A 16,254-nucleotide genomic window follows, 5' to 3' on the forward strand; every position below is an offset into this window, starting at 1 on the left:
ACCCTCAGTGACCTCCCTTCGGGAAATTGAAGCCAATTGCCCGGCGGAAGTTTATACTGTGGGAACTGGCAGATGCAATGGTGAAACCTCCCACGTCTGCCCGGCCCACCCTAGACACCTGCTGAGCAAGTTTGGCCTGCCAGCCCATGGCTGATGGACCCGTGTGGGGGCCTCCTTGGGTTGCCTGGCCATGCCTGGCAGGGTTGGCGTTGTCCACGTGTCCCTAATGTCCCCTCGGGTCCTTGAGAGCAACCCGGTGTGTCCCAGGGGTCAAGTGGGAACTTGCCCCATCTTTGTATTCTCCAGCGTGAGGAGTCTCAGGCCTGGAGGGCAGAGGTGAGTTTAAGATGGAGTTTCAGAAACTTCAGGGTCTCCTCTGGGTGACAGACTACATGACAGGCAGCCGGTGGTGGGGAGGGACACAGGGGACCGAGTTCTCAGAGCCGCAGGAGTCACACACACCACACGAGGGCAGCAGATCCATTCCCTGCACTGCCGCCATCACCCATCCTGGGGACCCTGTTCCCACCCCAACCACCCCATTATGTCCCATCTTCTGTGGGGGCGCTGGACTGAGGCTTACAGAGGGGAAGACCACAAAGTAGATGAGTCTTAAAAACACTTTTGGGGGGGAGGGCGAGGGGTGCAGCTGGTAAGAACGCCCCTCTTGTGACACTTGGTTCTTCATCCACCAGCCTGGGTAAGGGGCCCTGCGCCCTGGAGTGTCAGCAGGTGATGGCTTGAATGGCTGCGTCACTGCCACTCACCTGGGGACCTGGGGTTCAGCTGGCACAGATATCTGGGAAGTAAATATCGGAATCAGAGATTCCTGTGTGCCTTTGAAATAAATCGAAAACTTAAAAAAAAAATTCTGTTTGTAGAAAGTATGTTTTATTTACTAACAACCATTAACTATACAAGTCCATGGATGTAATCCGGCAGCCGAGGTGGCTGCAGGGCCTAGGGTGTGTGGGGCCAGCCTGCCATGGCTCAAGGATTTCCTCCAGGGCTGATAACCCCCTCCTGGACTTAGTGGTACTGGTGGTCCCCACCTGGTCCCCATGCTGAGCTCCCCCCAGACCCTTACCATTTTAGGGTGTTTGGAGGGCACCATTTAGCATGTTAGAAACTGGGGAAGGCGGCATGGTAGATCCCTGGTGGTCCCCAGCCCCTCCTCCACAGCCCATTGTCCAGGAACTTCAGACCCGCAGTCCTTGGCATCTTTTTTTTTTTTTTTAAAGATTTATTTATTTTTATTGGAAAGGCGGATATACAGAGAGGAGGAGAGACAGAGAGGAAGATCTTCCGTCCGATGATTCACTCCCCAAGTGAGCGCAACGGCCGATACTATGCCAACCCGAAGCCAGGAGCCTCTTCCGGGTCTCCCACGCGGGTGCAGGGTCCCAAAGCTTTGGGCCGTCCTCGACTGTTTTCCCAGGCCACAGGCAGGGAGCTGGATGGGAAGCGGGGCTGCGGGGATTAGAACTGGCGCCCATATGGGATCCCGGGTGTGCAAGGCGAGGACTTAACCACTGCGCCACCACGCCGGGCCCAGTCCTTGGCATCTTAACCCCTGACCCACTTCCCCTACAGCCTCTGGGGTGGGAGAGGAGGTGTGACCCTTGACCCTAGCTATGCCCAAGCCAGTAGGTGACAGCCCCTCCAAGCAGGATGGGAACCCTGCTCCCACTACCCCCCCATTCACCAGGGGCGCAGTGGTGCTGTGAGCTAAGTCACTGTGCCCCACCCCCACCCGTGTCAGAGGGCCCATTAGGGTCCTGGCTGCCCCCCTTCCGAGCCGCTTCATTTCACCAGCCGCTTTCCTGCTGACACACTGGCAGCAAGGATGCCCATGTGGGGCTACAGGCTTTGGCCAGGCTGCTGCAAAGGATGTCAGTCTCGCATCACTCTGCTTTTCAAATATATCATTGTTTTTTTAAGGTCGGCTTGGTGAACCGACACTGGGGCACAAGAGCAGAGGCACCTGTTCCTCTCGGGAGAACAGAGAGGGGCCTGAGAGCAAAGGTCGAAGGAGCTTAAGGGGGCTCCAGCCCCAGAGCCACACCTAGCGGCCCCCAGTCCCAGCTTCTGAAGCTGGAGAACTCTCTTGTCCAATCCCACCCCTCCTTCCCCTTCAACTTGCACAGAGCCCTGGCGGGGGGATGACTTCCCAGGACCACACACCAGATCCAGCCCCAAGGCTGCTGGCCGCTGGGGGCTGGAGTGCAGCACGGGCAGGGGCCGGGGAATCTCCCCAGGGTGCCCAGGATGGTGTTGGCACCTCAACAGGCGTGAAGAGTGGGCGGGGCTGGGCTGCAGGCCCAGGTCCGTCCCAGCCCCGCTGCAAGGGCAGACAGATAATGCGCCCTTCCCGCCCCTGGCCCACGGAGGGAGGGGTTTCCTGACAGGAAATTGTCCTCCTCCAAGCAACACCCCCCAAATCCAAGCTCTCGGCAGTGCTGGCCACGGTGGCCAGGGCACACGAGAGCAGCAAGGACACAGACACGGGGCACGGAGGATCGGGGTGAGTGTGCCTAGGGGAGGTGAGGACCCACGTCTCCCAGAGCCCCTGCCTGGGGGTAGGCAGGCTGCCCCAGCCTGGGGTGGCCGGGAGCCAGAAAGAAGGTGACCCCGGAAGGTGCCAGCCAGCGGGCAGAGTGGAGGGTGCACAGGAGCGAGAGCAAAGATGCAGGGGGGGATAGGGAGGTACCCCAGGGACAGGAACGTGGGGCTGCTACCCCCGGAGGCCACAGGGCAAGACTGAGGCCTCAGGAGGCGAGCGGGCAGGAGCAGGACCCGGGGACAGGGTCGGGACTGGGGACATGGGTCACGCTGGCTTAGGTTGGGCCGATTCCAGCAAGGTGGGGAGACCAGGTTGGGGGCTGCATGGCCTGGGCTTGGGGAGAGGGAGTGAAGGGGCAAGGGGCCGACTGTGCAGAGAGGGGGAGGGGCTGGGGAGGAAAACCCTGGTGGCGAAGAAAGACATCCTGTGGGAGCCGGAGGCGGGCGGGGGGCTCCAGGGATGCCTCGGAAGTGAGTCAGGGGCTGGGCACGGGCAGGCAGGCCAGGGGGCAGGATGTGGGGGCCCTGTCTGCAGAGGGGTATAGGGGCCAGGAAGGGGAAAGGCGTTGGGACCCATGTGGAGGTGGTGGAGGTTTGGGGGTGTGGGTACTGGATCCGGTTTGGGCAAGATGCTGGCGCCAGTGGGGGGTGGGGATGGCAAACCCGATGGGAGTGAGGGCAACTAGAAGCCACTTGGGTGGGGGCAGGGTTGCAGCTTTTGGGGGTAAAGACAGAAGTTCCTGGGTACCTTCTGTGGATTCAGAGGGTGTGACCAGCCAGGGGGCTCCCGGCCAGGGGGCTCCAGGCCAGAGGCTGCCTTGATGTTACCACTCTGGGATATCAGAGGTCAGCGGGCTGCAGCTGGCAGGAGCAAGGAGGCTGGGAAGCAACTGCAGGGCGTTGTGATGCCCGCCAGCCAGCTCAGGGCCCCCGCCTCCTCCCACCTCCTCACCCCTCACCCTTGCACACCCCTGACCTTTGACCCTGACCTGAGGCAGGTGAGAGGATGCTGCCTGGTCACAAGTCACGGGGTGGAGTAGCATGCGGTGCTTACTGTCCGCGGCCAAGGGCTGTCTGGTGAGGGGGCTTCTGTTGAGGGAGCAGGTATGGGATCCCACTCCCCCCACCTGAGACAGAGATGACAGACAGGCCCGTCTGGGCCCCTGTGTGGATGCCGGTGGTGATGGGGGAGAGGGGCTTCTTGAGAGAAGGGGATGGGGTCACAGGGCACTGGCCGGCTGGGCTCCTTGAGGCAATGTCTAACCGGCCTGTGGTGGGGCCGCGACTGCTGCCGTCTGATTGCTACACTCTGCTTGGTGCCCTAGCTGTTCTTTTCGGAGCAACCCCCCACCCTGGGTGGGGGGCCAGGCCCCCCGTGTGGCCTGCTCCCTCTGCCTTGGGCAGTTGAGCCCCCCCGCCACCCCGGGATGCATGTCGTGCCTCCTTCCTTCCTGCGTTTCCTGTTTAGCACCCATGCCCTGAGTGCCTGCCCCTGGTTGGGGAGCCGTGGACACAGTGCTGATCGAGGGGGGCCCTTGACTCCGTGGAGGCATGCAGACCTGTCTCTTGATCCTTCCAGGTTGCACAGGGATGTGCACATGGAGAGGACACTGCACTTGGTCTGGGAGTCCTGGGGGAGGGCATCCTGGAGGAGGTGGCAAGACAGTCTTGTGTTGGAAGGCCAGCCGATGCTCAGGCTCAGAGGAAGGAGGAAGAGGAGGATGTGGGGTGGGAGTTGTGAGGGGCCAGGGCCTTGGCGGAGCCACAGAAGACTTGGCAGATGGGCAGCGGCAGGCCTGTGCTGTCTGTGTCCCCAGAGGTGGACAGAGGTGACAGGACGGGAGGCTGGAGACCAGGGAGGGCGCTGGGCCATGGGAAGAGAGGGGGGCTTAGAGGAAGGCTCATTAGGGAGTCCAGGAGCCCTGGGAGGGCACAGGCTCTGGCCATGGCCACCACAGTGTCCCCTGTGCCTGTACAGGGTGGGGCCCCTGGTGGGATGCTTCACTGTCACCAATGTCCAGTCTATACCTACAAGCCTCCCTACAGCCTGAATTCTTGTGGCATTTAACACATGCACCAGGCTGCTGCCCCTCCCCGGGAGTCCGCCCCCCTACCCTGGGCAGTCACTCCTGGCGAATCAGCTGACTTAATGACGGACAAGACAGAGCTGGACAGGGAGGTGGTAGGGGTTGCGCCACCTAGGGAATTAGGCTTGACCCCTCCGGACTGACTCCCTTGCCCCTGCCGCTGTGGGGCAGGAGGGTACCAAGACCACCCATGCCACAGGTGCATGTTGCTCCTGGCTGTCAGGCAGCGGGGGGCCAGGGAGGAGGCTGAGCGTGGAAGCTTCTGGAAGCTTCTGGGCACTGCCATCATCAGTCAGGCGTGGGTGCTTATCCAGGCTCTATTCCAGGGTCCCTGCTGCAGGTGCCTCCCCCTTCTGACCCCAAATCACCTCATTGGCCAAAAGTGGACTTCCCTGGTGGGACTGCGTGGGCACAGCAGGAAATGAGAGTCCAGCCTAGGGTGCTCAGTGCCCATGGTCACTGCTTCCCCCAGGTGCCCACTGTTGCTGCCGAGATGCCCATCCTGAAGAGCCCAGGGGTGCCAGACCCCAAGGCGTCCCGGGCAGGGACGCTGCCCCTCCGCTCTTCTCGGAACCCCTTCGATGAGCCGGGGCTGGAAGACGCCGCAGGGGAGCCAGGGAGCCTGCCTAATGGGACGTCCTGTCGCCGCCGTGCCACCCTGGAGAAGCTGGCAGGCCTGGCCCCCTTCCGGCTGGGCTGGACCCCGGGCCGCCGGGTGGGCAGCCCCGGGGATGGGCAACCCCGCTCCTTTCTGGGCCGGGTGCTGGCACCGGGGCTGCGCAGGAGCTCTGCCGACTTTGGGCTCCTGGCGCGGCTTCAGGGCAGCCGCGGTCAGGCCGGTGAGGAGGAGGCGGCCCGCAGGCTGGCCTTTCTGCGCTTGGGCCGGGGACCCAAGCCCCGGCGCGCGTCCTTGGCCGAGAGGGTGGTGCCTGCGGGCGAGGCGGCTCCGGAGCCCCCGCCCAAGGTCCCCGAGCCCCCCAAGATGAAGGAGCCGCTGTCAGGTGAGTGGTGCCTCACTCCTGCCCGTCTACTTGCATCTTTCCTCCCGCACCTGGCCACACCCACCTGCACCTGCAGCTCCTCCCACTCACTCCGCCCCATCCCCCCTCCTTTCCACCTGCCAATCTTCACCCTTCCCTAGTGGGCCCTAGCTTTGGTCCTGTCTCTTCCCAAATCCCTTCCCAGTCTCCAACCCTACCAGACTTGACCTTTGAACTCTCCTGTGCCCATCCTTCACCGCCGTCACCCCCAAATCTATCATCGTATGTGTGAGTCTTGCCTGAGTTGCTATTCCCAGATAGTCTCCCAGCTCTGAAGCACGGACTCATGCCCATGGCCCCCTAAAACCTGCTGGGGACCCCCATTTCCTCTCCCACACTTGTGCCAGCTGCAGGAGTCTTGGGCTTCCACGATTCCCCTTCACACCAAGAGGCATCTGTCTCTACAACTTTCTTTCGGCATGAGGATACAACTGTCCATTTTGGGAAGGATATGGAAGGCCCTGGGCCTGCCCTCTGACCCCACTGATGGCCTCCATCATGGTGCCGGCTTGAGTCTCAGGGGCTGAGGGCTTCCCGCGGCCCCCTAAGAGCATCCCACTTCCACACCCATATCCCCACATTTCCTTGTACCCTCGGGCTCCACACACAGCTTCGCCCTCTCTCCTTCCCTCCAGCACCATCTGCCACACTCTGCCCCCCTCCCCTTCCTCTCTGGGACCCCACCTCAGCACCCACCACAGGCCCAGGCAGACTCACCCTCTCCAATCCCCACTGCCACCTCCAACCCCAAGCCCCACCTCCTCTGTATCCTTAACTCCACCGCCACCACCGCCATCCCAGGTCCCTGTCCGAACGCTCATCTACAATGTCCATTCTCAGCTCTGTCCCCAGCGGCCTCCTCTCCACACCTCCAGTTGTGCTTAATTCCATCTCTGCCTCCTCTGCACACCCCACCCCAACTTTATCCGAACCCCAGACTCTCACGCGGGCATCTTGGCTGTGTCTGCTCAGTCCCAGGGCCTCCTTCCTCACCCGGTGCCAGAACAGTTATCACCTGAACTCAGCTCCAGGTCCCCTGTGTGCCTCCCACCATCCAGCACCCCTAACACGGGGGACTCCGTCAGCGCCCCCCACCCCCGCCCATCCTCCAATGCCCTCCACATCCTGGCCAGAGGCTATTTCAGCCCCAGCTCCCTGGGGACTGGGAGGCACCGCGAGGGGTGGGGGTTGGAGAGCAGGGGGTGACTGGAGCCCCGCCTTCTGGAAACGGATGGGCAGAAATAGCGCCGGCCAGGAAACAGTTTCTCTGCCAGGGAGGAAGTGGAGGGGGGGTGGAGGTGTGAGGGTAACCCTGGGCCACCCGACACCCCCTCCCTCTGGGCCTTGCTTCACTCGTGTCTCCCCATTCCTGGGGTAGCCTTGACCCCACGGGGCAGCCCAGCACCCCACAGCTGCCCGCTCCCTCCCACGGCCAAGTCCCCACCTTGCCCCTGGGTATCCGAGCCCCATTCCTTTCTAACCCCCTCTCTTGCTCCTGCTCCAGCCCCTCAGTTCCCCCCCCCTTACCCAACTTCCTGACCTTGACTGTCCCCATCCTTCGCGGACCCTCAACCCCCTCGCCAGGGCTGGGTCCTACACCCACCTCCACAGCTCCCTCACACACCCCTCCCCATTTCGCCAGCGACCCCGTCTTCCTTGCCGGCCCCCACCCCTACCCCTCTCGGCCTCAGCTTCCCCCTCTCGCCCCGCCTGCCCGCACCTGCCCGGCTGCTTCCTTCTTCCCGGGCTGGGCCCCCCGCTGACCTCCCACCTCGCCCCCACAGTGCTGGAGATCCTGAGCCTGATCCAGCAGCGCGAGCTGGCTCGCGCGGACGAGCACATCTTGGAGCTAGAGGCCGAGGAACTGGCGTCGTCCGGGGGCGGCGCCCCGGGGCCACCGAATGCCCAGGGCGCAGGAGGAGGGCGCCGCGCGCGGGACGTGGCGCTGCTCTATGAGGCCCTGCAGCGCGAGCTGTGGGCGCTAGTGCGCGAGACCCTGGCTGGCCCCGGGCCCGGCGCGGGCGCCGGGGCGGGCATCGTGGCACAGCTGGGTCAAGTGTTGGTGCAGGAGGAGGCGGCCGACGGACGCCGGGGACCCGGGGCTGCCCGCAAGCTGCGTGCCCGTTGGGCCGAGGCCGTGGCGCGCGCGGCGCGGGAGCGCCTGGAGGCGGCAGCGCCCGGGGCTCCCGGGGGTCTGGCCGCTCAGCTGGAGGCTCTGCGGGCACGGCTGCTGGAAGATATGGCCGTGGTGCGGGGTCGTCTGGCGCCCGCCTACCCCGCTGGCCTGGGCGCCTTCGGCGTCTACCTGCGCGGCTACCACGGCGCGCTCGCCGAGTGGTTGGGAGCGTCCGCCCGCCGGCGACTGCCACTGGCGGACCGCTATGCGCTGCTGCACTGGCACAACCAGGTGTACCCCAGGTGAGCGGGACCCCAGCCTCCCTCCCACACCTCCCAGCCCTGGCTACCTGATAGCGCCGGGGACCTGGGACCCGGTAAAACCCTTGGATCCCAGAACTCCCCGCAACCCTAGCCTGTCAGAGCTGTCGCTTGTCACCTGGGCTTCCCCGCGACCCCAGGCGGGCAGCCCTGGCAGGTCAGCACTCACGGCCGGAACGCAGCCTCGCATTTCTGCTTTTAAAAATCTTAGCATCTTTCTAAAATTTCCACATCTTTGACCCTTGTAGCGCCATGCTCCCAAAATCTCAGCGCTGACTCCACCCCTCTCCCCGCCCCAACCTATTTATTGATGTATTTGAGAGTCGCAATAAGAAAAGAGCCGGCTGGCACACACTCAACTCGTGGCCTCAGGGTCTGCTTAGGCAGGTAGCTGCAGGTGGGAGCCAGAGGCCCAAGCTGCGGCCAAGTACAAGCGTGGGGGCTGAGGGATGGGGGTCTCAGCCCCACCCAAGGTCTCAGCAGACCTAGGATTTTCAGCTGCCCAGTTCTGGCCTGTCAGCCCAGAGCTTTGTCCAGGCCTCCTGCCACCAGCTGCCCAGCTGGAATGTGAGCCATCCCCTCTCTGGATCCTTGGGTGTTACATGTACAGTCCTCCCAAGCAGGACTGGGGGGGGGGCTTCTTTTTTTTCTTTTTAAAATTTTTATTGCGAAGCCAGACCCACAGAGAGAAGGAGAGACAGAAAGATTTTCCATCCACTGGCTCACTCTCCAAGTGGCCGCAATGGCTGGAGCTGAGCAGATTTGAAACCAAGAGCCAGGAGATTCTTCTGGGTCTCCCATGTGGGTGCAGGGTCCTAAGGCTTTGGGCCGTCCTTGACTGCTTTCCCAGGCATCAATCAGGGAGCTGGATGGGAAGTGGGGCAGCCCGGACTTAAACTGGCGCCCCATGGGATGTCAGCATTGCAAGTTGTGGTTCCTCCCACCATGTCACAGCCTCAGCCCCTGAGCCCTTGAATTCCATCGCTATAGCATCCACAGTTTCAGCACCATCTGCCCTGCAATTTTGTAGTCCCTAACAACGTAGCCCTGAGTCTTAAAAGACACCTCTTTTAAGGGTGGGGGATGGTGGTGGCGGGTTGGCTGTGCTCAGCAAAGGAAGGGACTTGCAGGCAAACCACAGCTGGAGGGGTGAAGTGGGATGCTGGCCCCGGGGAGGTGGGCTGGCAGCAGTGTGACCATGGTCATCCCCCGAGCTGCCCACTCAGGCGCTGTCCGCCAGGGCCAGGGATCTGGATAAGGCCTTATTTACAGGGAGGTGATGTTTGTCACGGAGCTGTTGATGCTGGGAAGGCCAGGTCTGAGTGCAGGTGGATGGAGAGGGCTGGCGGCCTTGACAGGCCAGCGCCTACAGCAGGGGATGGAGGAGGGAGCAGCGGGAAGGCCATGGAGGCCCGGGTGCTGGCGAGCTCCCCGCCGGTGAGGGTAATCGCAGGCAAGGCCTTGCAGTTGACTCCTATGAGTCTTGCCCGGAACCATCCATCAGGGAGCTGACTCAGAGCTGGAGCCAGGGGAGCCACTCCAGGTTCCAGAGACTTCCTCGGAGGGATGCAGGAGAGGAAGGGAGTGGCCCGGGGCTGAGACACAGTGGGGCTGGGGGCGTGGGTTGCAACTCTGCCTCTCACTCTGTCCCCAGGGAGGTGTTGGGGCTGGTGGACATGGTCGCCTTGGAGAACGGGGAACTGGGACCCCTTCTGTCTGCCAGCACCCTGAGGACCTTGGAGGATGAATGTGTCACAGACGTGAAGGTACCGGACCCTGGGGTGCTGCTGATCTGCGGGTGGGAGGTTTTGTAGAGGGGCGCCCCTCCTCCCTGTCCATCTGCTTTTCCCTTTGGGAATGGCTGTGTTTTGACCAGAAGCCCGCTCTGATCTTGTGTGGGGTCAGCACCGCACCCCAATCCTCAGTGCCTCACATCCTCCACTGACTTTCACAAGACAGACAGGCAAGGCCTCAGCCTGAGTGGGCTCCAAGGCCCCAGAGGAACAGGCATGGCTAAAAACAAGCACTGCGCAGGCGCCTGCCGCTGGCGGGCGGGGGGCACAAGCCCTGGCATCCAGACTTCTCACGACCATGACCCATAGAACACACACAGCCTGCAGGCACCTGGGTGCTGGAGGCAGCTCAGAGCCATAGGGCATGCTCTGCACTCCCACACAGCAGCAGGAGGGGCTGGAGCAGCTGTCCTAGGCGGCCTCTCCCCCCAGTCACTTACCATCACCCCAAGACCAGGAGTTCCGAACTCTTGGGAGTCAAGCAGAACTCTGAGGGCACCAGGGTGTGTTGGGGGTTGGAAGGAATGAGTACAGGAACAGTCCTCCTCGGGCAGCCGCCCACCACCGCCTGTCTCCCTGCAGGCGCAGACGCGGGGTGCCCTCCTTCGGGCGCTTCAGGAAGATGAGGAGCACTGGGCCAGCCCGGAGGACCCACCCTGCAGCCTGGCCCAGGACGTGTGCGAGGTAGGCAGGAGGTTGGGGCCTGGACGCTGCAGGCTGGCCGATGCGTGCCTCTGTGGGGGCTGGAGAGGGACCCCCTGCCTGCCTCCTCTCATCCCTGCCCCCATCCCCTGCTCCACACAGCTGCTGGAGGAGCACACGGAGCGGGCACCCCGCATCAGCCAGGAGTTTGGAGAGCGGATGGCCCACTGCTGCTTGGGGGGGTTGGCTGAGTTCCTGCAGAGGTAAGTAGGGGTGGGATAGTGGGCCCTCGCTGGGGCGGGGAGGAGAGGCAGGCGGTGGAGAGGGAAGACCCTGGCAGGCCAGGTGCCCAGCCGGTGGCCTGACCCTGTCCCTGACGCCCACTGCGACCAACTGCCCCCCCCCCCTCGGCTCCAGCTTCCAGCAAAGGGTGGAGCGATTCCACGAGAACCCCGGAGTGCGGGAGCTGCCGGCCGACACCTACATCAGCAGGACCATTGCGCTTGTCAACTGTGGGCCGCCTCTAAGGTGTGGGGGTGGGGTGGGAGTTGGGGGACAGCTGCCCTGAGGTACCCAGGTCCTCGGGGTGCAGGGCTGGCTGTGGCAGGGCACAGCCCTGCATGGTGCCTTCTTCCAGTGAGGGGCCTCTGCAAGGGCAGCTGTCAGGACTTGGCCAGGAATCCCTGGAGCGGGAGGGAAGGGCGGGGTAGGGGGGACCAGCGTGAGAAGGGAGGATGTCCCACCTGTCCCTTTTGGAAATCAACCTTGGGGCACAGGGTCCTCCTTACTCACCCTCAGAGATCTTGGACTCCCCCAGATGTGTCCACTTCCTCTTGATCTCTGACACCCCAACCTCCCAGCAACTCCCCATCTGACCTGCCACCCCTGCACCCCCACAATAAGGGTCCCTTAAAGGTTGTCAGTCCAACCCTGTGTGGAGAATCTGGGTTCCCCTGACCTTCGGCTATGCTGTCCTCCTCCAGGGCTCTGGCGGAGCGCCTGGCCAGGGTGGGCCCCCCTGAGAGTGAGCCAGCCCGGGAAGCCTCGGTCAGTGCCTTGGACCGCGTGACCCGGCTGTGCCACCGGGTCCTGGCTGACCTGCTGTTCCAGGAGCTGCAGGTGAGGGAGATGGGGTCCCCTGAGATGGCACCCCCATCCCACAGTTCCCCTCAGCCCATGAGTCAGTGTTCGGGAAGCAGGCGGTAGTGGGGGTGACAGGCGGGGGAGGGGGTGGGGAATGTGGAGGAAGGAAGAGATGGGAGGATATGGCCAGCCAGCCGGGTTTGGGAAGAGCTGCTTCCCATCACCGAGGGTACCCCCGGATCTCTGCCCAGGCTGCTGGAGCTCCCCTCCCCCACCTTGGGAGCCAGGCTCAAAGATGGAGGCGAGTGCCGTCCTGGGGGGAGGAGGTGGCAGTGTGTGTGGCCGTCCTTGTTGGCATAGCAGTCCCCCCACTGCCCGTTGTCCCCTCTCTCCAGCTTCGCCTCTGCCATGCTCTTCCCTCCCATTCCCCCCACCAGCCCCTTGCTTTAACACAGCATATTCCTGCCTCAGGCCCTTTGAACGTGCGGCCCCTCTCTCACCTCTGGCAAGTCTTGACCCAAGTGCCCCTTCCCGGATGGCCGCATGTGAGGGTCAAATTCCTGGGTCACCTGTCCTGCTGTGGCCTTTGCTTTTTTCTTCTTCTTTTTTTAAAAAATCTGCTTCCTGACTCTGGAATGTCATCCCCTCAGAGCCCGGTGTTGGGGTGGGGGGGGGGGAAAGAGTGTTGGAATGTTCCAGAAATAACTTTTTAGCGTGGAAAATTTCAAATGCCTGGTCCCCTGAGCGGGCAGAGTGACACGCGATGACCCCTGCGGACGCATCGCCGAGCTGGCAAGTGTCAGTTCTGGTCAATTGTGCTCCAGCTCCTCCCCTCCCCTGCTGTGGAATTCTTTTATTTAAACAAAATCCATTTTTAAAAATTTGTTTTTGTTTGTTGGAGAGGCAGAGAAACAGAGGGAGATTTGCCGTCCTCTAGTTCACTCCCCAAATGCCCACAGCCGCCAAGGCTGGGCTGGGGCAGGGTGGACTGTCTGTCCTTGGAGCCACTGCTGCAGCCGCCCAGCGGGGGTGTCAGCTGGGAGCTCCAGTGAGCGGTCAGGGCTGGGACTCAACCCTAGGCCCAATGTCGAGCTAAGCTCCCCAAGGCATCTTCCCAAGATTCCCCCCTCCCCCAACATCAACCTTTTTTTTTGTTTTTAAACTTTAAAAGGTTTATTTATTTTTATTGGAAAGTCAGATTTACAGAATGAAGAGAGAGATATTCTATCTGCCCGTTCACTCCCCAAGTGGCCGCAATGGCCGGAGCTGAGCCAATCCAAAGCCAGAAACCAGGAGCTTCTTCTGGGTCTCCCATGTGGGTGCAGGGTCCAAGGCTTTGGGCTGTTCTCAACTGCTTTTCCAGGCCACAAGCAGAGAGCTGGATGGGAAGCAGAACAGCTGGGATACGAACTGGCACCTATAGCCACTAGGCTGTTGTACCGGGCACGGGGAAGCATCCTTTTAAGCTGATGAACTGCCACATCACTTGTGTCCCCGGTCCTCCTCCGCCCACCCCACTGCCCTCCACCACAGCCCCAGTCATCCGAGGTTCTGTTTCTCCCCGCCCTCGAGAAACCGTGTTACTGCAAGGGTGCGAGAAGGCCGTAGGTGTGCTTGCGTGTGTATGTGCACGCGACAGTATCAGGTGTGGGGCTGGCATCCTGGGACATGGTGGCATTTTGGGCAGCTGGGATGCTGTCAGGAATAGAGGGGGCGCTGCTCAGACACCTGGGTTCATCCTGCCTGTGTCCACTCCCGGCTCCTGGCCATCTCTGGGACAGGCTCCCTGGCCTTCCCTCTCCTCCCCCAGGCGGTCGCCCACCGCACCTGTGCGTTCAGCTGCATCCCCCTCCCCCTCCCCTCAAGTCCCTCCTTTCGGCCTTGCCCTGCTTAGAGCCCGTCACGGCTCCCCAGCGAGCCTCACTGCTTCCTCACTGCCTGTTCCGGCAGGCCAGCCCTGGGTGGGCACTGTGCAGGGACCACTCTGTCGCTGGCTCTGGACTGAGAGGCCCGCGAGGGCAGGCAGTGGCTGACCCCCAACCCAGTGGTCTCCCGCACCAGTGAGTCAGAAGGGAACAGGGTGTGGGGGAAGCAGAGCCCTGACGCCCCCTTCTTCCTCGTCCCCCACAGCCGCACTTCAGCAAGCTCATGCGCAGGAAGTGGCTGAGCAGCTCTGAAGCCCTGGACGGCGTGGTGAGCACGCTGGGCGCGCAAGCCTTGGCGCTGCGCCGCATGCAAGACGAGCCCTACCAGGTGCGCGCGGCGGGGTACGGGGACCGCGCGGGAGGTGGGGGTCCTGGCAACCCACGTCGGGCAGGCTCTAACCTCACCCCTTCTCTGCGGCCCCCAGGCCCTGGTGGCCGAGCTGCACCGGCGCGCGCTGGTCGAGTACGTGCGGCCCCTGCTCCGTGGCCGCCTGCGCTGCCACTCGGCGCGGACCCGCAGCCGTGTGGCCGGGAGGCTCCGGGAGGACGCGGCGCAGCTGCAGAGGCTGTTCCGGCGCCTGGTCAGTGCTGACCCCCCGGGGGGTGGGCAGTCGGTTGGCATAAGGACCCCTGCAGGGCCACACGTGGTTCATTGGGCGCTTCCTCCCCTGGGAAATGAGGTCCAGGGACCCCCTCCGACCCTTCCTTCAGATTCCCGCCTCGGGTTAGTTTGCACTCTGGCCCCTTTTACAGATGGAAAAGTTGAGGTCAGGAGCAACGAGAGTAGGCCAAGGCTAGGATGCGGGGACACCCTGGGGGCGAGGGTGTGAAACTGGGTTCTCCCCGCAGGAGTCCCAAGCCTTGTGGCTGGACGCCGTGGTGCCCCACTTGGCCGAGGTCCTGCAGCTGGAAGATACACCCAGCATCCAGGTGGAGGTGGGGGTGCTGGTGCGCGACTACCCCGACATCAGGTGAGGCCCTGCCCGCCTGCCGCCTGGCTCGCCTGGCTCGGGCTGTGGGCGCTGGCGGCCAGCCCGCGTTTCCTGCTCTGCGGGCCAGGGCGGGCGGCGGCGAGCGTGTCTGACGGCCGTTTCCTGCGGGAACCAGGCATTATTAATACGATTTCCCTCCTTCTACCGCCGCGGTCGCCGCCGCCACTGCCACCAGGGCTCGCAAACAAACAGGCTGTCACAGGAAGCCTGGGGCAGGGGGGACGCTGGGCTGGCCGGCGGCAGGAAGGGCCGGCCCGGCAGGGAGCCGTGGGGACCCAGGGACATGCATGGGCACGCTGGCATGGCCGGACTCTCAGTTTCCTCATCCGTCGTCCCCCCCCCCTCCCCCGGGGATGTTAGGCATTGAAGCTGAGGCTATCTGAGGTTAGGAAGGTGGACGAGCTCGAGGGAGGCTGGCAGGAGCTGGTCCCAAGTGCCACAGCCAGCAGGTGGCAGAGCTGAGCCCGGGCTGCTGCCAGGGAACCAGGCACCGCATGGCAGATGGAGCCACTGGGCCGGGGGGGGGGGGGCATGCAAAGAGGTGGGTGCCAGGCTTCAGCTGATTGAGGTTGCCAACTCAAGGGAGCCTGCTTGGACTGGCATCGGCCAGGCGGGGGACCCCTTGCGATCAGATCTTGAAATGGAGCCAAGATTGGGGCAGCAGAAATTTGGGGCTGGGTCCTCTGGCAGGTGTTGGTGGACAAGGGTTTGGAGGGGGCAGTGGGGATTACCTACTGGACACAGCTGAGGTGAGCTAAGGTGGGGAGAAGGTTCCAGAGCTGTGTCTGCATGGAGAATTCTTGAGCTGAGGTGCAGTTAGGGTGGGTGCCGGGGCGCCTGGAGCTATAGGGGGTAGGGTAGGGTCCAGGATGGGTGAGCTGGGGTCCAGGCTGCAGCCCCTAGCTGTGGTGGAGCCTGATTGTTGTGGGAGAGAGGGTCTCCCATAGAATTCTGGGGATGGGTTGGAGTGAAGTCAAATCTGGGGATGATTTGGGACCTTGGCTGTGGGGTTGGAAGCGAAGGGGCCTATAGGTGGTTGGCGATGAAATTCTGCAAAGGGCAGCTGGGGTGGGCAGGGAGGGCTGGGTGTTCCGGGGCCTGAGCCGCCTTCTTCTGCAGGCGAAAGCATGTGGCAGCCCTGCTGGACATCCGCGGCCTGCGCAGCACTGCCGCCCGCCAGGAGATCCTGGCCGTGGCCCGGGACCTGGAGCTCTCCGAAGGGGCTGCCCTGGCCCCGCCGCGGGACCGTGCCTTCTTTGCCGACATCCCAGTGCCCCGTCCGTCCTTCTGCCTTGGTCTCCCCTTCCTTCTGGGCCGCCTGCCCCTCACTCGGCTGTCGCGGCCCAGCTTGGCCTGCCTGCCGCGGCGGCCCCGGGCCCAGCACTGAGGCGTCCCTGCTGTGCCCTCAAGCAGGGACACAGCCCTGCTGCCCAAGGCCGCCTTCCCAGCACCTCCTCCCGCCACAGCCCTGTGTGGGAGGAGGTGGAGGCAGAGTGTGTGTGGGGGGGGTGGCCTTCTGGAAGCTTCTACAGAAATATCCCAGCCCACCCTCCCCCCTTTCCCCTCACCTCAAGGTCTGGCCCCCATCCAGTGTATTAAGGAATGTTCGATACTTAGAATAAAGAGGTTTCTATTTAACACAAGGAAGGGCTGAGTCCTGAGTGTTGCGGGGAGGAAGGGCCTGGGGCAGGGCC

General features: G+C 63.0%; 1 protein-coding gene across 1 annotated transcript; it reads left to right on the plus strand.

Moving 5' to 3' along the window:
- Positions 1-5,142: 5,142 nt before the first annotated feature.
- EXOC3L2 (exocyst complex component 3 like 2) lies at positions 5,143-16,009 on the plus strand. Its single transcript, XM_040976583.1, has 11 exons — positions 5,143-5,650; positions 7,474-8,107; positions 9,780-9,891; positions 10,501-10,602; positions 10,723-10,823; positions 10,978-11,088; positions 11,544-11,679; positions 13,774-13,896; positions 13,994-14,149; positions 14,418-14,539; positions 15,680-16,009. The coding sequence occupies exons 1-11, from the start codon at positions 5,143-5,145 to the stop codon at positions 15,945-15,947; spliced, it is 2,373 nt and encodes a 790-aa protein (XP_040832517.1). The 3' UTR covers positions 15,948-16,009.
- The last annotated feature ends 245 nt before the right edge of the window (positions 16,010-16,254 follow it).

This window comes from Ochotona curzoniae, unplaced genomic scaffold (genome assembly GCF_017591425.1).
Source record: "Ochotona curzoniae isolate NIBS_2020 unplaced genomic scaffold, NIBS_Ocur_1.0 contig_2699, whole genome shotgun sequence".
Classification (NCBI taxonomy): Eukaryota; Metazoa; Chordata; class Mammalia; order Lagomorpha; family Ochotonidae; genus Ochotona; species Ochotona curzoniae.